Source organism: Lissotriton vulgaris, chromosome 5 (genome assembly GCF_964263255.1).
Source record: "Lissotriton vulgaris chromosome 5, aLisVul1.2, whole genome shotgun sequence".
NCBI classification, from domain to species: domain Eukaryota; kingdom Metazoa; phylum Chordata; class Amphibia; order Caudata; family Salamandridae; genus Lissotriton; species Lissotriton vulgaris.
Genome location: NC_141693.1, coordinates 328,759,407 through 328,783,524, shown reverse-complemented (window position 1 = coordinate 328,783,524; position 24,118 = coordinate 328,759,407). Strand labels below are relative to the sequence as shown.

The 24,118-nt window shown below is 45.8% G+C and overlaps 1 protein-coding gene across 1 annotated transcript in view; it reads left to right on the top strand.

Moving 5' to 3' along the window:
* Positions 1-24,118, top strand: part of MICOS10 (mitochondrial contact site and cristae organizing system subunit 10) — a 175,546-nt gene that overhangs the window by 137,669 nt on the left and 13,759 nt on the right. The window contains exon 2 of the mRNA XM_086921571.1: positions 14,565-14,612. Coding sequence (XP_086777697.1) covers positions 14,565-14,612 — 48 coding nt within the window. The remainder of the gene's footprint in view (positions 1-14,564; positions 14,613-24,118) is intronic.

Genomic DNA, 24,118 nt, shown 5'->3' with positions numbered 1-24,118 from the left:
TGAGGATGGCTAAATCGAGATAGAGAGGGGACATTTGCGGGTAAGGGATGGCTAGACAGACGGAGAGGGGACTATTCCAGGCAGGGGTGACTAGACCGAGCATGTGATTCAGGTGGGCCCACCTGATCATGCAGCTAGTTACCAGTACCCCAGTCCTGCCTCGCCGTTCTTGGCTCGCCTCTCACACATCTCTGCGCTCTCGTCTGCCTTTGTTTCCTTACTGTCTCCCCAGCCACATCCTCCATTTCTTCTCTCCCTCTGTACGCCCCCTACGCCGACTACTCCGGCAAGGCACCCGTGGGCTCACCCCCACCCCATGTGCTTCAGTCCGCGTGCTCCTCTCTCTCCATAATCCTCTCCATGTGCTCCTCTCCCTTCACCACGCACTCCTCAGGCTCTCCAGGCTCCTTGCTTTCATTGGAGACGTGCCTTTCATGTTTTATGGTCTGAAGTTAAGCTTGGCCCGGGGGCTCCTCAGCACCGGGCCGCTCTTTGAAGGAACATGTTCCTTTTAAAAGCAAATTGAGCATGCAAGAACTTGAACATGTGGAGGGCTCGCCCCCCCCCCCCCCCCCCACCACCACTCCTGCCTCAAGTACCTCTGCCTCACATCAGCCATGCCTCCAGTTTACCTCCACCTCGGATCACCCCTCCTGCCCTAGCACCAATGCCTCTTTTCCACCCAGTCTTAAAGAGGCATTTAGCTATAGTGCACCTCTCTCATGCTTTTCCATACTAGCCAGTCCTGCTTCCTTGTTACTTCCGCTGTTACCCTCCTTCAGAATAGATGGTTACATACAGGACTGGCTTTAGGGCAGTACGACTGGTGCAGCCTCACTGGGCGCTGCCCTATGGAGGTGGCGCCATCCTCTGGGGGGGTTATTATGTTTAGCAGTACCTTATGAATGGAGCGATGAGGGTAACTTTTGCCCAGTGGTAATGAGAGAATCCGAGGAGGTGGGCATGGGGTGTGGGGAGCGCCAAAAACTGTTGTCGCACTGGCCGCCACCAGCTGTAAAGCCAGCCCTGGTGCCATATAATAGCTCTACCGCAGATCACCTGTCCTCATGCTGTACCTTGCTTCCAGCCACCTCTCCAGTGTTTACATCTGCTTGGCGTTACTGTTGCCTCTGAACGCGACACCTTTTTATATGCTGCCATTTTGTTCTCCATGTTCTGTATGAGCTTTTGGTATGGAACATCTATGCCTCATTTTAGGATTCTGTTCTGCATATCACCTCTTCCTCACTTCTTTCTTCGCAAGGACCACACGTGATATCTATCTGAACACGAGCACAAGCCTCTGGTGCCTCATCCTTCACTGTCCCTCACATTTGCCATAAGACATTGATACTCACAGCCCCGAGGGTAGCATGCGGCCCTTTTGACTTGTACATGTGGCTCCCTAGTCAACAGGAGCACTAGGCTGCTGTTTACTTGACTGACACTAACAATAAAAAGATGTTAAACATGCAAGCATTTTTTTAAAGGTTGATTGGTGCTAAAGAAACGATGTAACTCGAGTTCTGCACCGCTTTACTTTAGAAACACCATTTTTACACACATCTTGCAGCTGAAGGGTTAAGGTATAACAGTCTGTTCAAAATTCAAAAAGTATATTTAATTAATATACAGACCCTTTTCACCTTAGTACATCTGATTATAATACTGCATTTTACAAGTATTTATTTAAAAGTGGTAGGTTTCAAACATGAATTTAGAAACATAATTTCTTTCCCCTATCCTGCCAACAATGCTGATAGTGAACTAAATAGGCAAGTCATGTGCTTTCTTTGGATGTTCCTATTATACATGCACAACATTATAGTTTAATAAATTAAACACAAGAGGTTTTGTACAGCGCACATCCTCAAACCATGTATTTCGAGGTCCTTTTATATGTGATAATGAAGAAAAAGTGAAAATAAACAATTGCCTTGGTTCACACAATTTGGTAAAGTGAGGAAGTGGGAATAATCCCAGGTTTTCTGGTTTTACGTTGTTTAAAACCGCCACTAGATGTATATGCTTCGCTTCCCCTACATCCACCTTACCACCAATCCCACCTATCCCCTCGCCCGACAGCCACCCCGCTGACATCTATGCGGCCCTCTGGCACATCACACACCAAACATATTGGCCCCTGGGAAAACGTTTGCAAGTACCCATGCCTTAAGATTTGCTGCCAATGCCATGATAGAGCTTTTCTTTGCATAGTTTGTCTTTTTCTACACCCTATCTGCTCTAATAACGTACTGAGTCATTTTCCATAGGGTGCAAAAACGTGTGTTATGGCTGGGTAAGGGTTATATGGTGCGATGATCTAATTACAAGTATTGTTGTGTGGATAAGTGATGGTTTGTAGATTTTTAAGAGTACGCAAGGCCGATTCTCTGCCCCTATATGTGGTGACTATGAATAGTGAAGTTGCTCTAGTGTACTCGGGACACCATTTCCTGGATAATAACCTGGTTCATACTTCCATGTGGTGTTCGAACTTCATCGTAGGATGGTATTTTAGAAGGACGCTTCTAACTGCAAATCCCTCAATTTAAGATTATCCCCCGATATCTTCGAAGGCGTAAATAAAGGAACTGACATCAGTGCGCAGGGGTGGCGCTTATATGTGGCTTTATCGCAGAGCTACATGGCACCACGTATCTGCGTGCAGAAGCATTTCTAAGAAAATACTCTAGATCCAGTCTGGCACCTGGGGGTGTTTTGAAGATGAATCCTGTGGTTAGAGTATCCACTTGAAACCGCATTACTGAAGGTAAGTAACCTGTTCATTTGGGACCAGCGCGCACCATCTGCCAGTAGGACCCAAGGGCCCATGTCTGCATTTCCGTCTCCAGATCAGGTGCAATTCCCATTTGCAGAGCTAAATAGCAAGAAAGTGGAGCCAGAAGGGCTTGGCGGTCAAATGTCAGGCAATTTGTCCATTTTATGGATTCTCATGAACAGCAATTATCCCTGATGGCATAAACACCAGCTGTGCACTTATAGGGCTGTCGGGCTTCAGCAGAGGCCAGGACTGGGAGCAAATCCTCGTTCAATGTTTCTTCCAGCTGTGTATCCGTGCCTCGGCCTCCTTGTTTCCTCGCCCTGAGCCATCCAGGGCCATGTACCTATCCCTGATAACCTCTTTCCTCCTACTTCTTCTGCCCACACCCCCATATCTCGCACTCTTGTCTGCAGGTCCTCTTCAACTTGTGCCCCAGTACTCCAGCAAGTGCTGTTTTCCATCCATCCCTCGGACAATACTTCCCAGTCTCACATTCCTCCTAGCTCTCTGCAACCTAAATACCGGTCCTAGAATCTCTCCACCCACCTTTCTTTGTCTATAATAACTCCTCAGTCTAAAACCCATGCCGTTCAAATGACCCAGCTAAGTACGTGCGCCTCAGTACACCCTCTTTTCCACATCTACTGGTACCATCGCCATTCTCTCAATTTTCCCACAATACATGTGAAACAGGCTCAAAATATTCCCTCACCAGCCGGCAACAGCACATTGATTTTGTTTCCTGTACCCAATTTCGCAGCCATAGTGTATCATCATATGCTGCACACTCACACTTTATGCTGGACTGGATATGTTCACCTGTACATCTGTCACCGTTCTCGTGCATATACCAGCAATACCTTATTCACCTTACATGCTTTTTCACCTTACATGCTTGATAAAAAATATCTCCCCGATGTTGTCTGTACTCGGATTAAGCCCCTCGGTCCTGCATGCAGTTTATTCTGCACACGCACCTTCCGGTGTTTGCCTCTAAGGTTCCCTTGCATTTGCTAGCCTTATCCCTCAATGAGTCATGTAGATAATTCTTAATAGCCGTGCCTTGATCTGTCTCCTGCTTTCTTAAACTGTCCACACACATATTTGCATCACCTTGCTGTGATAAGTTGTTTTTTTTTGGGGGGGGGGGGGGGGGGGGTGGTTTACAGCAAGGTTACTGCTGCCTGTCTCTCGATTCCCTTGGTGGCATATCAGTAGCATGTTTTTTTTTTGGGCGGGTATGGCCCTAGGGGCTAGTTTCACTTGTACCACAGTGCAGCACCTCGTGGCTGTTTAAGGGTGCAGCCCATTACACCTTAAGGCTATGCTCCTGCTCTCTGCCCCCCCCCCTGTACATTCTGTATTCACCACAAGGTACTGAAACACTTCGACCCATGGTCTGTATATTATCTTTAGCGCCTGTGCTTACTTGCAAGTGAACCCTTGAACTGTGTTCGAAACCATACTTAACGATGCACTGCTCTATTAACAGCAAATTGTATCTCGTTATTTGCAAATTCTGCTTTGTTGCAATTGGCACAAAAAGTTCATTGAATGTCTTGTAGTGCTCAGCTTACTTAACCTGTGTTTCCTATAAGGTTCCCATTTTGTCTTTGTTTGAGCCGGTCACTCATGTTGGTTTACTGTGTTCCCCCAATGTAATGAGCGGAGACCCCATTTCTGTGCTCCGCGGTCAAGAAGGCACATCGTATGCACTTTTCTTTTCGGAGAGTGGTTATTTCTCTCTCTACTAGAGCTGTGCAGGATTTGCAGTCGTTCAGTGTGAATTAGTCAGTGGACAGACCTCTCATCCCTGTGCCCTCTTGAGGGAGATTCCACATGGTCTCTCAAGTGTAAATGTCTGCTGATCTCATTTAACTGTGGTCTTTTACTTCCATGTGTGAGGGAACTGTATGCATGATGCCAGACACATTGTCTGTTAAGTGTGAGCCCCTTCTGCTTGCCTTTTGAAGTGCCTAGTTGAGTCTATTTTGACTCCACATGTGTGAAACAACCTAAGATGATGGAGGGCATTGTGTGAGGCTGGTGACCTGGGAGTCTGTGTAGGAAGCTGAACTACCTTACAGATGTCCACCCGCCCACCCCCACTTTTCCCCCTCATTTGAACTACTATATGCTGGTTTTTCAACAGGCTGTGCACGGATTGAATTGAAAGCCTGCTAACCAGGCTCCACTGCCAGTGTTCTTTTTCCCTAAAGCTGACCTTTTAATTTGTAACCCAACTAGAAAGGACTTTGGCATCCTTGTAAGTCCCTAGTAAATGGTACCCCTGGAATCTAGGGCATGGGCATTAAAGAGGGTCCCCCAGGGCTGCAGCATGCCTTATGCCACCAAAAGGAACACATACAAACACTGCACGCAAGCTGCCACTGCAGGCCGCGTGAAAGGGCGCAAGGCCTTCTGACAACACAACTTTGTACACTCACTATATGCCATGCCCATACACTTCATGTACTATGTGTAAGTTACTCCTGCAGCAGGCCTTAAGATAGTGATCTTAGCGGCAGGGTGCATGCTATTACTTGTGAGGACATATCTGCATGAGAAGATATGCCCCTGTGATGTCTAGTTCTATTACTAGATATTACAAGTGAACTGGAAAGCCATTTAAGTATATGTACTGGACACTGGTCATTACGAGTTACCCAGCTACATAATAACTTCATTGATACTGATGCCATTTTCTTACCTTAGAGGTGCCCCTGAAAACTTACTAGTCCTTTAGTGTGATGACTAGTATCATCCAGCCTACCACTACATATAATTTTCTGATCTGATGTGCTCCATGAAAGAAGGGTTCCACCATCTTGTTTTTGGTGTACTTGGAACTCTGGAACAGGGTTATGTCCGCTACCCACACAAAGTGGTCATATAGGGGGTGTAGTGACCCCAAGGCTAAGTAGCTCATTGGCTACCACCCTATGCTCCCCGTATAGCCCTTAAATTGAGTATTCAGGTGCTTTTGACACCAGGGAAAACAGATCAAGTCAAGATGGTCGCATGATGCGATTGAGTAGAAAGCTGTTGTAGTCAAATTCCAACAGACTATGTATTACCTTTATCTGTTCCAGCACTTTGGCATATATCTTGCCTCTATATTAAGGATATATGGCGATATGATTCACAGTCATCGGGAGGCTTGCCTGGCTTCAGTATAACTGATATAAACGCCATAATATCCAGGTCCTGTGAGCTTCCACAAAGGTGCTCAGGAGTGGCGATGCGTATCTCCAAAATATCTATAAAGAGAAACCATTGGGTCCGGGAGTTTTTCCGTGCAGGAGGCCTGCAAGGGCTACCCTTATTACTTCTTTGCTTGGTCGTCAAAGATCTGCGGAGGTGAGTCTCTGGGGATAAATCTTCTATAATGAGACTCTTGCATTCTGTATCAGGTGGGTTCCGCGCTGTGTAGACGGATTTAGAATCCAAATCACTTTTTCGAATTAGTCTGGGACACCAGATCTCACCCCAATATTTGAGTCACTGTTGAATCTTTCCAAGTTTGGTTGGCTTGACTGCCCATTTTGGGATGACTCTGGTGCATCGTTTTGGGCTTGAAAGGTTTTGTGGAAGAGATGAAAAGATCTCTTAAAACTCACAGTACCAGCAACTGCAATCTTATGAAGGTACTCTGAACAGTAACATAAAGTTCATCAGTTAAGACCTAGTGATAAATTTCATTTTCAACTGTAGCATCCTGAACTGTTGGCCGTGTGAGCTGTATCTCAAGTGAAAAACTGGTATTGTATAAGGCTTTTTGCTGCCAGTTTTCCGTGCTCTTGAGGTTGGCAGGTGATTGCGAACACATCCATAGACTATCCTTGTACTCTTCATAGAATCCAACTTTATGTGAAAGAAGAAGTCTTGTAATTTTGTTTTGGGACAGATTTCTGACTAGTAAAGAGTTTTATAGTTCTTTGTGTTCCCTTATTTTATGTCTAGTATTTAAAATTGTACAGCAAAGTGAAAAAGTTGTGTTGTAAAGTAAAACACTGACTGCATTTTCAGTTATTTAGGGTTCTATGTTTTACTGTGATCTGACGATCTAACACTTATCTTCATTAATAAACTCTGGGGTGTGCTGCTTCTCTAAAGTGAAGAGGGGTGGGTGGTTAGCCACTTTGGGGGTCTAATAGCACTGTTGGGCCCAGGACACCCATGGTAGGCGCCTCAATTGTCACGATCTGAGCCCAGTAACCCATGATTGCATACGGACCACAGGAACCAGATCTCCCTGTTTTTAATCATTATTTGTTTAAATTAATTGAAAAGACACTGTCCAGTTTAATCTTTCTACTCGTGTATATATATATATATATTTATGTAGCACACAAATGGCTACAAAACAGAGCTCTGTACAAGATAAACCAGGAACTGCCAATTGTTCCACAGTGTCATCTCACGGTTCAGAGACACTAACCAAGGGGATCTCTTTTTGTATCCTTGTCTAAAGTCCCGAGTAAATGGAAGAACTATGGAAAAAATAACTACCTTCAGTTTTATTTTTCCTGGTATAAAAAGAGATGTATAAAATTGCTTTGGACGATAAATTAAAACTCGAACAATACAGATAAGTGTTTAACATACTTGGAATATAAATTTGGTTATGCTCGATTAAACCACAGTAATTTTGGATGTGTGACGACAGTGACTAGATAAAGGACAAAAAGGTCGAATTTCCCAGGATGTGCTTTCTGCCTCATTCAATTATTAATCATGCAGCTATTAGCATATATAGTCTATCTCCTCTTTCTTAAGGTTGGATTTACTCAGACCTAGACCCGCGAGCTAACAGAGAGATTCATTCACCCGCCACCGATCACGCCAGGATCGGACCACGGATTGATCCACAGATCCCGCCGGTCGGAACCCTTCCTAACTTCCCCGCTTCACCCAACCGTAGATTGTACAGCGTCATACGGATTATATATCCAACTCCACCAGGATTTCACCTTCGGATCCACCCCAAGCCGTCCAGAGTCATACGAATTCCTCCAGCACTGTCGACCACTCAACCCAGTCCTGATGAGGATCCCTATTAATGCGGATCGAAACGCTGTCGACTACTCAGCGCAATTTTAGGCGCAATGCACATTATGGTTCATCGAAACAACCGCCAACTCAAAGCAGAATCAAACTCCAAATTAGCTGGAACCATATTGTACCACCCATTCACTGTATATATTCATGCACCAGTCACCTTGCGCCGTATATGCTGATCACATTGTCACTTGCTTCGCCACCGTGTATATCACTTGCACCAATTTGCGCACCAAGTACAATTAGGGTTGTATTATCTTTATTTTGATTTATTTGTTTAAATTACAGTGCTGCTACAACTGTAACCTGCCTTTCCTTGTCCTTTGATAAAATATGATGCCATGAGCTCATCTGAAACTACAAAAGTGTCTCCTTACTTCCTTTCCGATAATGTTTATAACATATCCTTTTGTAACTGTCCATATAATCATACCAGTTGGGATACCATATTGCTATATCACTTCCTCTTTCTTAAGGCACTCTATTTCTATATTGCTCAGAAGCTATCAGTAAGAAAAGTGAACTTAGCCTGAATAAGAAACCTGGAAGACTCCTAAGAAGGACTGTATTGTAGTGATTGGTATTGATGTTTCAGCAGTGTCTGATCATTTCACATGCCTTTCTGCAGCTTTTCCCTTGTGCTGCTTAAAAGCTTTGCCTTGTCAGTTGAAGCCGTGGAGTAAATAGATCCCGTTCTCAGCCCTTCGCTGCTGACTACGCCCATTCCTCTGACCTCGCCCTTAGACCGCCATTAGGAGCAGAGCAGTCCCTGGACCACTCCAATAAAAGGCTAGTTTTCTCTGACTCGAGCAGACGTTTCCGGAGTCAACGCCCTTTGTCGTGAGAGCTCATGAAGTTCCCACATAACGTCCAAGGTCACCAACCAAGTTCATTATTCAAACAATTTACTTGTAATGGATTTGACTGGGATACAAGGGATGTAAACAAAAGAGTGAGTGGGATAAACATCCCAGTGGAAAGTCTGACATGGTTTTAAACACTAAACCATTAGCTACATCTGATTTTCTGTTTTTTAAATGCACGGTGCATCGCTCTGAAGAGGAATTTTAGTGCCCTGTCTCTGACTTTTCAGCCTTTCAGTGGTTTATATGTGCTTTGACATTACCCTTCAGATGTAGTAAAGCTTGCACGTCGCAATCAACTACTTTGGTTTCTTCTTCGTCAAATAATTCTTTTAAATGTCTATGTAGTGTCTTTAACTGTGTTTAATGACTTATTCGTCTTTTGTCTCACCACATCTTGGCATACTTTCTTACTCACTTCGATCCACCTAAACTCTGGCTCAAAGTCTCCATCTCCCCGTTATGCCTCCTTTCAAATATTTTCATTTCATTTACTTTCTCCTCCATCTTTAACGGTCTTCCGCTTGACATTTTTCCAATTCTTACCTTTTTGTCTCAAACTCAAATCCTCGTTCTTTTCTTTCCTTTTAAGTCTTTAGTTTCTAGGCCACTTAAATGTATCTCTGCTATCGATGGCTCCACAAAAATTAAATAAAGTAATATTATTAAGCTACTGTAAGATATAGCATACGTTGTTCTTTCTATAACCTTGAAATCGGCTATTGGAGAGAAGGTGCACAGAAAATAAATTCAAAGAAGACCATAAGCTATATCACCCTTTGCCTGGCACTAGAAGGGACGTGGCAGGTAAAACTAGAGCTGATGGGTAGGTTGCTTGCATAAGTGTTAGCCACTGGCAGTCGTTCACTTCATCTTATTCCCCAAGTTACAAATCAGTCTTGGTCCTGTTAAGCAGGAACAGTTCAGTCCAAATAGTAGGCCACATCCACTGTGACCAGGAACACTAACTCCCCAATATGGGCTTCAGCCTGGTTGGGCGTTTTTAGAGAGTTGCAACTTGGTTCCTGTGGCCCTGAGAGCACGGGACCGACTTCTAGGAATACTCTTTACACTTAGGCATCACTTTAAAACAACGGAAGTTGCTGGCTGGGATGCTTTAAAAGTCTCAGCCACTGGTAGCCTCTTGGGCTTCATTTCTAGTCCTAATTTGGCAGGTAAGATATGACTTTATCCCATAGTCTGAGCGAAGAAGGCATATTGTTTAGCATTATGTCCTAAGGGCAAAGGGTGATACACGGCTGTATCCTGACCTGTATTATGAGAGTGAATTTGGGCAATGCATGCTCTTTGTGTCAGAAGTGAGGGCACAGTTCTTTTGTGCTGAACTCTGACCTGTTTCCACTCCCATACCCAGTGCCCTGAGAATAGACTGGGCAATGTAAGGGCGAGAGCACATGAAACATTAACCCAAGAGCTCACGGTTTGTATTCTGAATGGTTACTCAATCTTGTATCCTGAGTACAGGCAACAAAGAGGCCTTACAAAATCATATAGCCACAGCCCAGTAATAGTGTGTGGAAGGATCTAGTGCTTTACAATGTATTGCGGAGTCTGCATATTTATATTTTGTGGGTTCAGAGATTGTTCTCTTGTGGGACTGCCGAGAGCCCCTGGGATGTACTGGTCCACCTAGATCACGTGCATGTCGCTTACTCGCCTTCCAGATTAATTTAAAATACACAAGTGCTTTCCTTTTCCATAATATTGTTGTTGACATTGTCAACAATTTTAGGTCTCGCCTACGCAGCACGCATGCACTGCATAGGAGGGCCTTTAGCCGTCGCTCTGGTTATTTTCAAGCACACGCTCGTGCTTGTGGCGGCATCCACCTTGCGGGAGCGAGCAGGGGAGCGCCACAAGCATGAGTGCAGTGCTTGAAAATGAACAGACTGCGCGCGCCACTCCCGGGCGCTTTCTTTCTCTCTCTCACACTCACTCAATCACTCACTCACTCACTCTTTCTCTCTCTCTCTCTCGCTCTCTCTCTCTCGCTCTCTCACTCCCCCTCTCTTTCTCACTCTCCCCCTTTCTTTCTCACTCTCCCCCTTTCTTTCTCACTCTCCCTCTCTTTCTCACTCTCACTCTCCCTCTCTTTCTCACTCACTCTCCCTCTTTCTCACTCTCACTCTCACTCTCACTCTCTTTCTCACTCTCTTTCTCACTCTCTCCCTCTCTTTCTCACTCTCTCCCTCTCTTTCTCACTCTCTCCCTCTCTTTCTCACTCCCCCCCTCTTTCTCACTCCCCCCCCCTCTTTCTCACTCCCCCCCCCTCTTTCTCACTCTCGCCCTCTCTTTCTCACTCTCGCCCTCTCGCCCTCTCTTTCTCACTCTCCCCCTCTCCAGCCCCCCGCTGGCAACTGTACATTCATGCTGCTGGTTAATCAGGCGTTGCTGGTTGCCCTCAGAGTTCACATCTCTTGGTGAGTGCAGAGAAACGTTTCCTTATTTTGCCATTATGAATAGTTTTTTATTTTTTGATGGAATGGTTTAATTACAGAATGTGTTTGAGCTTGGTTAGAATGTGCTTGTTTGTAAGTCTGGTCCGTTGATGAGCTGCACGTCACGTCGCTAACCAGGCATTGCGAGTGCACATCAAATCCGGAGTCTACATCCTATGGCATAGACCCAGTGGGTACCCGCTTGAATACCACTATCATCGTAGGGGTTACTTTGGTGTCTAACTCTGTAGTCCGTTCAGGTGCGCCATGTCTCCGGCAGCCATGTGTGTGACTGCGTTGGGTACTACGGTAACGATCGGCCATTTATACCACATGCGTGTTCTCTGCCCAGCCTCTACCAGCTAATAAGCATTGGCATAGCCAATAGGTCTCGATTTTGGGACCTTATAAGTATTTAGATATGCAGCACAATATCCTTACTGCAACAACAGTAACTGTTGCATGGCTAAACACTTATAAGGTCCCAAAGGCGAGACCTATTGGCTATTCCAATGCTTGTTTAAATAGGGAGCATATGTTAAATTAGTACAGTACTATGAGAAACTTCATAGGTACTGGTGGGTCTAACTAGTGCACTGATGACTTTTGGGGGTCTGTTGCTTCCATGTGGCATGAGCTCCAAGGCCGTCTGGTCTTAGACCAAGAATTAATTTCTCTGGTTTTCAGATTGGTGTATGCATGTGTCACTAAGGATAGTTTCTTGAGCATGGGTTGCACTGTACAGTCATACATTCAGATGCCTCCAATACCATGTTGTGAATACTGCAACTAGAAACTTTTTTTAAGCCTACAAAGATCGTTGTGTGCTTGATATTTTATTTTCAGATCAGTAACGTTGAAAAGATCTTGTAACCTCTCCTTTCTCATCTTCATTTCTTTTTCTGTCATTGCCGAGAATATGTGTATATTGCTGGTGGTTGCTTTTTAGGAATAACCCAGTCTTTTTATGGTGTTATTTTTCACTGACCTATTTAAACATTAGTATTTTTAGCGAAATGAACCACAATTCATAACTTGCTCAACAAGCATGCTCACATAGCTCGCACACCAAATTCAGTGCTCATGACCTCACCCTCGATACCACAAATGAAGTTACAAATGTCCTAAATCATTTTACAGATGTGTCCTCGTATCACATTTACCTTAACACTATGAAAGAAGCAAGCATTTATGTAGTAGTATTTCGTTTTTTATTTTTGTTTTAATGCTTAACGATCTCTGAAATAACTTTTTTTGTGTGTATTTGGCTAAAGCCTTGCAGGACTTTTGTTTAATAAAATGGAGCCTTTTAATAAAATGGAGCCTTGCGACCAACCCAGGGAGTTTTTTCCCCCTGGGCCTTTTTGGTACTGTGGGGATATTAATGGCTGGTCACAGCCACACAGCCATTCAGCAGCTGCCATTACTGGACTCGGGGACTCTGTCCCAGAATCCTGAATTAAAAAATCTCATAAGAGTGCAGAGTGGGGCACTCCCTGACCCCCAGGGTCATTTGGGGGTTGTCAATTAACCGGAAACTAAGCGGAAATTAACTAAAAAACTAGTTAGTAAAAAGAGATTCGCTTATGCTAGGAAAAAAAGCTTAGAAATGCACTGAAAAACCCCAAAGATTAAAGTGAAGTTATAGTTGTTTTGAAATGAAACAAAATCTAACTTGTAGAAACCAAAACCCTCAAAGTCACCAGTTATAGTTAACTTAGCTAAAAATAGCTTGCACCCCTGCAATGCACTGATTAATATCTCCCATATTACATCACTCCTGACCTGTTAAATGTCATGATTGTTATCATAAATGACATCCTTGATGTCATCACTGAATATTTGCGTGCACAACGTATTTGAGATGTATGTCTGCAACTAAGACTAGTTGCGCTCAGTCTCTACCTTTTTTTAAATGAAATAGTGTTTGAACTTAGAATGTTGTTGGCAGTTAAACTCCACCATCTATAATGTGCCATACTAAATCGAACTTGTATTCAGGCTTACACTATTTTTGTTTCGTACATGTACATACTGCCAATCTATGCTGTATGTGTTTGTAGGCCCTTTATTACCTACTTTATTTTCTAAAACGAACTAGTGGGTTTGTAGAGTAATATAAGGAACAGTAGCTTGCATGATGTAATCATTGAAGTTATTTATATAGGTCCTGAGTGATCCAATATGTCCGCTCATAAGCGGTGCATGGTTGGAGTCCAAGTTCTAGTTTGCTCATTAAACTATAACTGCATTTCAGGGGATTTTTAGTTATTCAAGTTTAGTTTTGACTTCATACCAACACCTAACTAACATCACTTTAACCTTTATTTTTTGTGTGAATGTAGAGCATACATGCACATATGTATATATAACCTACAGTTGGGTGAAAATGCCTGTTAAAATGGAACATTTTAGACTAAAAAAAACTGAAATTCAGCCGTTATAGTTTACTGAGCTAATTGGAACTAGTGCCGTCATCAATGACTCCATTGAACTTATAATGAATGTTTGTCTCTGAGGTTATAAGGAGAGCATCTGAGGTTATAAGGAGAGCATAGTGGGCCCATGAGTTTGTTAGCTCAGTAAACTATAACTGCTGAATTCTTTTTTTTTTTTTGGTCTAAAATGTTACATTTTAACTGACATTTTCACGTAACTATAGCGCCACTTCAACCTTTTTTGTTTTTTTCATTGAATTTCAGTTTTTTTTTATTTTTATGTATAGTAAGATCTTAATACTATACCCAATCCCCAGTGGGTTGTCAGGACAGGTCATGCACAACCTTTGGTTGTGCACGGTGTAGTTGGGCACAGGCTCTGGCCTGAGGCCTAGCACTGCTCCCACTTCACCGTGGGCATCCAAGCCCCCCCCTTAAAAAAATATATTCTTTCCCAGTCCCTCAGGAGCCCAATGGAAAGGCAGTGACTTCTCTCCCTCCAAATATGCTTTTATAAAGCTTTAAGCTGGGGGTGGGTGGGGGGGGGCAGAAAGAGAGGGGTCCCTCTTAGAATGCCCCTCACCCCCTCCACCAAGGGCTAGGGTGTTTGGTTATCCCCACCCTACTCTCTTGTGTCCTTTTTTTTTTAATGACCATTTCAGGACTAAAGAGCAATGCTTTTTCATTCTCTCAGATGCTGCTGCTTGTCTCTTGTGTGTTGTCTGAGCATTAGATGAACCCAGATTAGTTGCAAAACATGGAATCCTATCTTTAGATTGGGCAACAGCTATATTTTTAGGAATTCTGGTATTGTCTATAAATACCTGTTGCTTGATGGTATAAATCCTTGATAAAATGTGACTTTAATGTAAATGCTAAAGTAACCTTTTTACCTTTCAGGGCGGATAAATGGTTGTGCAGGTACGCATGTGACGATTTCTTTCCTTTATCTTTGTAGGTGCTGGCCTTGGATTGGGAGTCGTTTTTTCAGTGATCTTCTTTAAAAGTAAGTAGAACGTCCTAAAAGTCAAACCAAATTTGCACTATTTCAGATGGGATTCTCTGTTTTTCGGCTCAGTTATATGTAAATGTCGTCATCCCTGACAACAGTGCCACAAGAGGTATAACTGCAGATATAGGCAGGTTATTCATTGACCCCTATATCTTCAAAGATGTAAGTCCGCCCAGGCTTCAGGACTTGCAAAGAGGGCTAATTGTTGTTGTTTCCAAGGCTATAGAATAGTATGCCTGTCCTCCTCTGTTTTATTCTGGTATCAACTTAGTTATGAGCACGGCCAATGGAATGGTGCAGCAATACAAGGGCCAATTTGGCAGCATCGGTGGCTATTCGAAGGCAGAAAAATGTAACTTATGTGGCATAATGTGCCATATTCAGGGGCAGTATTTTGTAATTTTGATGCACATTTTGCAGGCAACAGTTCACCTTCATACTTACCAGTTTAACACTTGAATGTAGCAACCTGCAGCTGAAAGGTGAAAAATGATCCTTAGCAAATGATTTTCCATTGATTGCCACGAAGTGTGGCACTTTCTTTTAGTAACTTGAACAATTTGAGCTAGTTTATTTTTGTTTAATCATATGCGTTGTAAATCCTGAATTGTGTAGATAAGAAAGGATTTCTTTGTAGCACAAGTACTGGTAGATTTATGTGAATCTTTCTTGCTCCTGCATGCGTAGATGCCTGAAAAACTGCTCTCTGGTTTAAAAGCTATTTTTTTTTTAAAGCATTCAGTTTTCCGTGTATAGCCTCTCGTCATCATGCGTACATTCCTGTTGTAGAGCTACACAAAGGCCGTCCCTCAACCTACAATATTGCAAGAGTAATCTGCCTGGAATCTGCCATTGCTCCAGTGGTCGCTAGGGTATGAAAGTGCTCTCTGGCTGCAATATTTACAGACCAGCAAGTCTTTCCCCTACCTCTAGTATCAGTAGGCAATTGCCATTCGTTCTCCCAGCATCAGCAGAGCGAGGACAATCCTTCTTCTGGCCTTCAGCATAAAGAGAGGGGTGCCTGACCAGTATCGGTAGCAAGATGTAGTCCTCCTCCTCCCCGTCCCCAGCATCGGCAAAGCCATTATCCAGTTGTCTGCCTCCGGCATCAGCAGAGGTGCGAGCCTTTCTCCTGGTCTCTGATGCACATAGCGGTCAGGCACTGTTTTCAGCATCAGCTGAGTTGCCAGTCCTTCTTCCGGCCTCCAGCATCAGTAGAGAGCTGCCCAATTCTTCTCCCAGCTTCCAGTATTGGCAAAGAGGTGCTAGTCTGCCTACAGTATCGGCCATTGGCAGCCCACAATATATTGAAAAGGTTCAGCACCAAGCAGGGATTGCACACAGCCTGGCGCACGTGCATTCAAATACTTTTTGAAGAGACTGGCTTGTATTTGCCTGTCTATAGCATGGCTCCTCCAAATAACTATGACCTCCTACGAAATTACAGACCATCAGGATGCTGATGTAGAATATGCAAGATTACACTATTTTTGCTCTACCTTTTAGTGACTCCCACTTGCACCTATACATTCCTCTCAGCGATGTAAGCACCTTCTCCACAGATCTATCTCTAACCAACATGTTTCTCAACTGTACATGTTCTGCAAGTATGAAAAGCTTGAACTAGTGTGCCCTGCTGAATCTGGTCTAAGGGAATGAACTATTGCACTTGCTCCCTTCTGTGGGAGAGAAGCTTGCTTGCTACTGCCATATTGTTCTTGTTCTGTGAGAAAGCAAAGCTTGTTCTGCTGCAGACATATTTGTATCGGTCCTGTGACTGGAAAAGCTTCTGTGCTGCTTTCCAAGCTCTACCTCTCATCTGAATAAGGGAAGCTTGAACTATTTCTTCCCAGGATGTACCTGTTCTGTGAAGAAAATGTGTTTCCACTGCTGTCTCTCCATCATGTGAAAAAATAAAGGACATTTTGAATGCACTTGCGTAAATTGCCGGTCCAGTTGGAAGCTTTTTTTGGACCAGGGGCAAAACTATTTGTTGGGCCCTTACCTAGAGACCTTGGTTTAAATCTCCTTTCCATGATTGAATCAGTTTGGATACGCATTGTATCAAATTCTCTCTTGGACATGGCTTAATACACCATAATGTTGCTTCATTGACTTGTGTACGAGAAATAAAACTGCCTTTCTTCATAAGTCATTAATAAAATAGTCGGGCCCATGTGCGCTCGCGCTCACACCCATGGCTGCAAGCATAGCTTGACAGCGTGGGCATGACCTGTTTCATAGGACAGACTGATGAGTGTCCTGCCCTGTGATACATGCCTCAGGTGCAGACAGCTTCACCAGTAGCATGTCATGGGGCTTCTTCAGTGAGTGGGGCCATGGGAAATTTGCTTCAACACTGTGGTGAACATGCCTTATGAACTACGGACCGTTTCACAATGTGATATGAGATACCCCACTTTGTCCTGAGGAAGATGCCTGACTCTAAAGGGGCAATATTCAAGTGCCAAAGCATGTTGAGAGCAAAGAGAAGCAGCATCTATTGTTCAACCTTCCTATTTTTAAGCTTGTGATAGAGAGATACCAGAAAAATCAATTTAGCTCGCACACATAATTTGAATATAGGGCAGACAGTTTATAAAATGGAGAATATCAACTTAAGGGACATACTCAACCACGCTAGGGAGCTCATTACAACAACACTGTGCAAGCAGTGAAAAATAGCACTCCTAAGATGCTTCCTAGTGCTAAAGGTGAAACCCAATGTTGAAGCATGCCACTCTCTACTCTAGGTAGATTATGGTTCATCATTGTGTACATGATAACTCCAGAAGAGGTTGGGTTGTTTTCTTCCAGGAGTTTGAATTTTTTTTTACAACAGATTTTATATGTCAAAATAACACATGATGCAGACCTCTGAATCCCAGAGACCGCTGCCAAATGTATGATTCAAAAGAAATTGACTTTGACCATTTTACTCATTTAAAACAGGAGAATATGAAAGGCGATACATATAAAAGTGAACCCTGCAAACACCCAATTCCCCCCCCCCCCTTCCTCCCCACCCCCATTGCACCGTCTCCTTATTCCGGAACAACATATCTCTAAACCAAACTACCATTGCTCTACATAGAAGCCCAGTTTCTAAGATATCGGATCCTGCCGCAGAGATAGGGGCAACCCAAAAGAGAATGTAGGAAACTGGGACGGCCAACAGGTCACTCCGGGTCACGGCTCCTTCTCTCCCTGGGCGGCTCCAATTCCAAGCATCGATAATCCGCCCAGCGCCTCCAAATCTTATAGTACTTACGGGGGCACCCTCTAGCTTAAAAAATGGGAATCTCTAGGTCCGTACAGAAGTCCAGACCTTTCTTCCAGACCGAGGGAGCAACCACCGCCTTCCAGTCTCTAGCTATATCTCTGTTTGCTAAGGAAAACATAGGAGCATAAGGTGGCGCTTACATATGTTGTCCCCAATCCCTTCCATCACAAGGACGACCAGTTTCTGTCAGTCAGGGAGCTCCCCCCCCCTGTACTTCAGAGAGGCAGGCCAGGACCCCCCTCCAGAATCGTGCAAGCGATGTGCAGTGCCAAAATAGTGTGTAGCAGGGTCCCCTCCTCATGCCCGCAGCGAAGACACAACAGGGAAGCCACCAAGCCCGCCCTCCAGAGCCTAACCCTAGTAAAATAGACCCTATGAAGGTATTTAAATTGAATAAGCCGCAGGCTAACCGCAATAGCCGCCCCACGCGGGGAGGCCAAAGCTTCTTTCCAGTCCTCTTCCTCCATCTGACCTACATCTCCCTCCTAGGCCTCTTGCAGACTCTGCAAGGAGGGGAGAACAGTGCGTAACCAGAGATTGATAAATTGTAGAGATCTTATGGTCTAGGAGGTCTCCCATAAATAGCTTAGCCACTACGGAGCTAAACTCCAGTAATTAGTGCAGGCCCTCCAAGTTAGGCGAGATAGCATGCCTAAATTGTAGATATTTGAAGAATTGGGTCTTTGGCATCTGGAAATCCTACTGGATATCCTGAAGAATTTTAAAATCGTGCCCCGCACAACGTCTCCCAGAGTGGATATCCCAATGTTACCCCAGCCACGAAACCCGGAGAGATTCAGCAACTGCGGGAAGTGGCCATTGTGCCAAAGTGGGGTCTCCCGAGTCAGTCTACACCCCCAGCCGGTCCTCCGCAAAGCCTGCCTCTAAAGCTGAAACGCAATCTGCGTGCCCGACGGCAGGAGGGACACCTCAACTGGGCAGAATAAAGGAGTGTGAAGGACCATACAACGCCGTTCCATGACATAGGCTGGGTCCGCTCTGTCCCCATACCACCACTTATTTAAGACTAGTAGATATAGGTCTCGTCTCTCGTCTCAGTTGGTTGTGTTATGGTTCTAGCGCCGGGACGCCCCGTTGCTGGGGCAGCTGTTTGCGCTTTACAAAACAGATGACATAACATAACATAACATAACAATGCAACATAATAAGGCCAGATGTCGGAGGTTGCCAGCCCCCACAATACGTCCGGATCGCTACCCTCACTGCTCCCCCACCCCAAAGAAACTGACCTAAGGCAGAGTTCACCTGCTGAAACCCTCGAGGGGGAATCGGGTAAGGCTGATTTTGTAATTGATACAATAATCGCGGGAGCGACACAATCTTAAAAATAGCTGATCGGCCATTGATGAACATATGTCCGCATATGGGACCAGGTCTTAATATCCTCGGCACACGCTCCTATACAGGTGCAAGATTGCGCTCCCAGACCGTGGTGGAAGAATTGCACAGATACACCCCCAAGTATTTCATGTCCCCATACACCACCCGGACCGACTATGCCCAATTACCGAGCGTGCCCTGGCCCCCCCCAATACCCACAAGATGGACTTCTGAGGGTTCATATATAGTCCCCGACGTTTAACCAAAGATCTGCATGATACGCAGCAATCGGGCCTGTGCATTTCAAGTTGGTAGGAAAAAACAATACATCGTCCACATGCGATCAGAGAACCCATGAGCCCACTCAAAGCCGGACAACTGAGCCTCCACTCGCACCCAGGCAGCCAGGCTTAGTAGTTTGAATTTTAGATGATTGTTTACTGAAAGCGTGCAACAGCCTCTTACTTCACTTTTTCTGGCTCTGCGCTGGTGCCATGCAGTTTTCCTTTCCTACTCAGGCTCACTTTATTCCTTTCTCAAGCATTGTATGCCTTCACATCCCTCTCTGGCTTGCGGGCTGCCGTTTTAGCTCATGTTCTCTCCCTCTGGCTTATGTTTTCTCCATTCCCTCCCCCTCTAGCTTCCTCTCCCCCCAAGTTTCACCCTCTGCTCAGGTGCAGGCAATCTACCCTTCTCTTTTGGCCTCCCCCTGGCTTGGACTTGCCTATGTGCTCTTCTCCACTCCTCAAACTTGTGCTTGCATGCGCCCGGCCTCTTATCTGCCCCTCTTGCTCGGCCATGTTCTCGTCCCACATCCTTTTTTCTTCAGTGGGTTGCGCCTTCTTCCGTGCCCCTTTTCTTGGTTGGGAGCATGCTCTAATTAAGGCGCGGCGCGACCCCTCCTCCCTGTCCCCCAGCTCATACCTCTTTTCCAGTTTTGCTTTCATTCTTTCCCCTCTTGGTCATGGTTTCTTCACTCCTTGCTTGAGTTTCCACTCTCTGACCCATGTCCACAGGCTCACACTTCTACTCTTAATCACAATGTTAATTGTAGGATCTACGTCATTGGTTGTAAATGCCTGAATGACCTCCCGCTATCTGTGTGGACCTGGAGCAACTATGCCTTTAATATTATGATCATAGAAATACGGTGCAAAAGGGGGTGGTGATGGACGGAGCATCTGAATCAATCAAACACTCACACCCAGTCAAACGATTTGGGTTTAATCCATCACCGTTCTTTCGCCCACTCTGCCACCCCAGTTGAGACATGGCTATATGCAAATCAGTCTGACCCTGTGCCTCATGGGAACAGTCCAGCCCGAACTGCCAAGCCATGTCTTCCTGGACCGGAAACAAGCATCCGGGGACTGGTTTCTGGCATTCCAGACGTCTTCAGCCCGGCTTGCCTGAATCCAGTGGCAAAGGGAGCAAGGGACTCATGTCTGAGCATACCCTGCCACTCTTATGGCGGCCAAAAGCAGTACAAAAGGGGGTGGTGATGGACGGAGCATCTGAATCAATCAAACACTCACACCCAGTCAAAAGATCTGGGTTTAATCCATCACCGTTCTTTAGCCCACTCTGCCACCCCAGTTCAGACATGGCTATATGCAAATCAGTCTGACCCTGTGCCTCATGGGAACAGTCCAGCCCGAACTGCCAAGCCATGTCTTCCCTGGACCGGAAACAAGCTTCCGGGGACCGGTTTCTGGCATTCCAGCCGTCTTCAGCCCGGCTTGCCTGAATCCAGTGGCAAAGGGAGCAAGGGACTCACGTCTGAGCATACCCTGCCACTCTAATGGCGGCCTAAAGCGGATCTTTGTACTAGGGTGAATGTAAGACATTGTTCTGCATTCTGTCCATCAACTGTGTTTTTTGCAATTTTCACCCCGAGTGGGCTGGGTATGCTCAGACGTGAGTCCCAGGCTCTCCACATCACTGGAATCAAGCTATCCAGGCTGAAGAAGGCTGATAGCCAGAAACCGGTCCTTGGATGCTTGATTCCGGTCTAGGAAAAGACATGGCTTGGTACCCTGAATTTGTGTATTCTTAAGTCAGCATTTGCCTTTTTCTTATGTGTAGCAATGCGCACTTCTTGTTCGCTAAATATTTCATCATCCACTCACACAGTGCAGTCCACACGGAGCACCTACAGCATATTTGTTAGTATTGTGCATATTTGTACAATATGCAAATGTGTATACCCTATATCTGCGTAGGATTGTGCACGAAAGTTTGTGTGGGTATCCATTAAACAGTTGGTTGATTTTCCAGCACTTTTGGTAACTACGTGCATTTTTTTTTGCCTAGGAAAGCTAAGGTGTAAGCTGAACCATTTATTTGTTTATATTTACCAGGGTACCTAGGGACAATGGGTTCCCTTTAGTTTGATTTCCAGTGGTGCACTCAGGCGCTTGGCATTGGAGTGCGTGGGGATTGGGGAACGAAAGATAAGATCTGTCCAGTGCCGTGCCTAAGACACAGTTGAAGTTCCCACCTAGTAATCTGGGAATGCCGCCCGCATTGCAAGGATGTCTGAGAGCAGATGTATCATGTTGGGGTGATGGATTAGTGTTGGTCACCACAGAGGTAGCGAGTGTAGATGAAGGATGCGTGCATGTCGGTGTGTGAGGGCCAGTCTGCAAACTAGAATGGTAGACCAGGAGTAAGAATACTACCGGCAGGATACAAACGACAGCCAGTCCAAACTAAGCATAACTATACACCATTCAAATAGTGTAACATGGGGGATCTGGCTAGGGAGGCAACGTGGAGTGTTGCTGGGCAGGACCCTCTGTGAGGGTAAAAAAACATACAGGTGTCCAGCGTAGGTATAGACGCAAGTTGTCTGAAGGCCCAAAGGGTAAGTGGTAAGGGCCACACAGCCCGGCACAGCCGCAAGTGGAGTCATGGCTGTTGCAGACGGGGGGACGGCGTGTGGTCCCCCCGAACAGTGCAGAGCGAGAGATAGAGGGCAAGGTAGCAGGATCAGGTTCCCTCAGTAGGGCATGCAGTACTTGTAGGAAGATGTGTAAGAGCCCAGCACCACGTAGATGAACCGCTGTCTCTTCTGGAATAGCGTTTGAGGCTGGTGTAAGAGTCTGTGACCCTGTCAGCTGTGCGACTAGACGCTGCAACTTCGAGAGCCTGTTTCCTCTCACGGTTCGTCTGCTCCAGGTCAGAAGGTCAGGGTGACTGTTGTCGCTGAGAAGCAACACAGCGTGTCCACGCTCACCGGCATCTTGCGAGGCACTGTGGCCCAGTCGAAGGCTATCGTTGAGGAGGTTGTATCACTGGAAATATGACTCTCCTTCCTATCCCAGGCCACCTCTGGCTTAGTGAAGAAGAAAAAGTTCTCATCAGTTATCACCCACAAGCAGGCAGGGAAGAGCAAAGAGTACTTACTGGAGGTGGATTTCTTGCAGTTTACGTTTGGCACGATGGGAGTCAGCTCTATTGAGCTGTACTACTCGTGTGTAGCCTGGAAGAGCCTCACATGGTCGTTGTTCACCTGCGGCCACGCCACCCGAAGGGTGGCGTCTGTCCTTCAAATGCGGGAGCTTGAGGACCACTGAGCATGGAAAGGAGGCAGACGAGCGGGTACCGTATGTGCTCTCAGTAAAGATGGGCGATTGTGTCAAGGGCTGTGAAAGTTCGTAGCCAGTATTCCAAACAGTTCACTGCATTGCGCTCCTCTGCTGCAGCAGGAGGGCCACAATACACAAGTTGCTTCCCGTGACCAACACTCTACATTATATGCTTGAGCTTATAGGTGTTTAGCACTATCGGGTAGCGTTTGCACAGTCTTGTGTGTGGCTACGGATGTGGGCTGTAGAACAGCCAGCTTGCGTTCAGCATCAACCACTTTGTCCGCCAGCTTCCTTAGATCGTCACGGAGAATGTTGAAGTTCACTGCCAGGAAGCTGATCTTGTTTTCCATGGATATGCACAAGTTCTCAATTGCTGACAACACTGTGTCCAATTTGTCCTTGGCAGGCAAGTGCAGTGCCTGCTTGTTGCGGGGAGTTTAGCCCCCATCCCTCCCAGTGGGCAGGAATCAGTGTGTGATGTCTGGGATGGAGCAGTGGACCGGGAGCGCCCCATTGTAGAGAGTATCTGTGTCACTCAGGCAAATGCAAGGGTGGCGGACAGGGGAGGGGTGGGACAAAGCAGGTTTCCGAGTTGGAGAGCAAAAAGCCCCTAGTTCTCAGAGAAGGGGACCCGACCAGGCAGGTGAGGTGGAAGTTAGAATCAGCAGTTGTTCCATCCATTTCGGTCCGGGCCACCGCTCTCCTGTGACCCAGTTGGTTGCTAGGGTAGATGTAGGGTAATTGATGACCAGAGTGAGTCTCGCTCAAGGAGGGTGGTTTCAGGGCAGGGGTCAGCAGCGACCGGTTCTGGTACGCATAGGGGATTTCGACAGACGACTGGATAGGATTTATTCAATTTTCTCTATTTCTGTCGACATCAACAATGCTGCAATGCGCTTACCTTTACCGGCCGTTGCTGGCAGGGGTCTTCGCATTCACGGGTGCCCTTGCGACGGGTCCGCGCTCTGTCGCTGCAGCTCTCCTGATTGCAACCTCGTTAGGAAAGCTGAGGCAGGGGAGATCCAGGGGCCAAAAATAAGGGTGAAGGGAGTGGTGGCGGTTTGCAGTCTCAAGCTAGGACGCAGCTCCAGGGTTGGCAGATAAGATGACCAACTTTTAGCCCTCCAGCATGTTCACGCATGAAGGCATGGGCAATTTGGATCCTCAGACAATCGTGGGCCCCTCACCGCTGTGGGCATAGATTCTCTGGCCATAAGCGCCTGCCCCTCCATGAGTGTGACGGTTAGCGCACCAACGCTTATCGCTGGGGCGCACCGAACAGT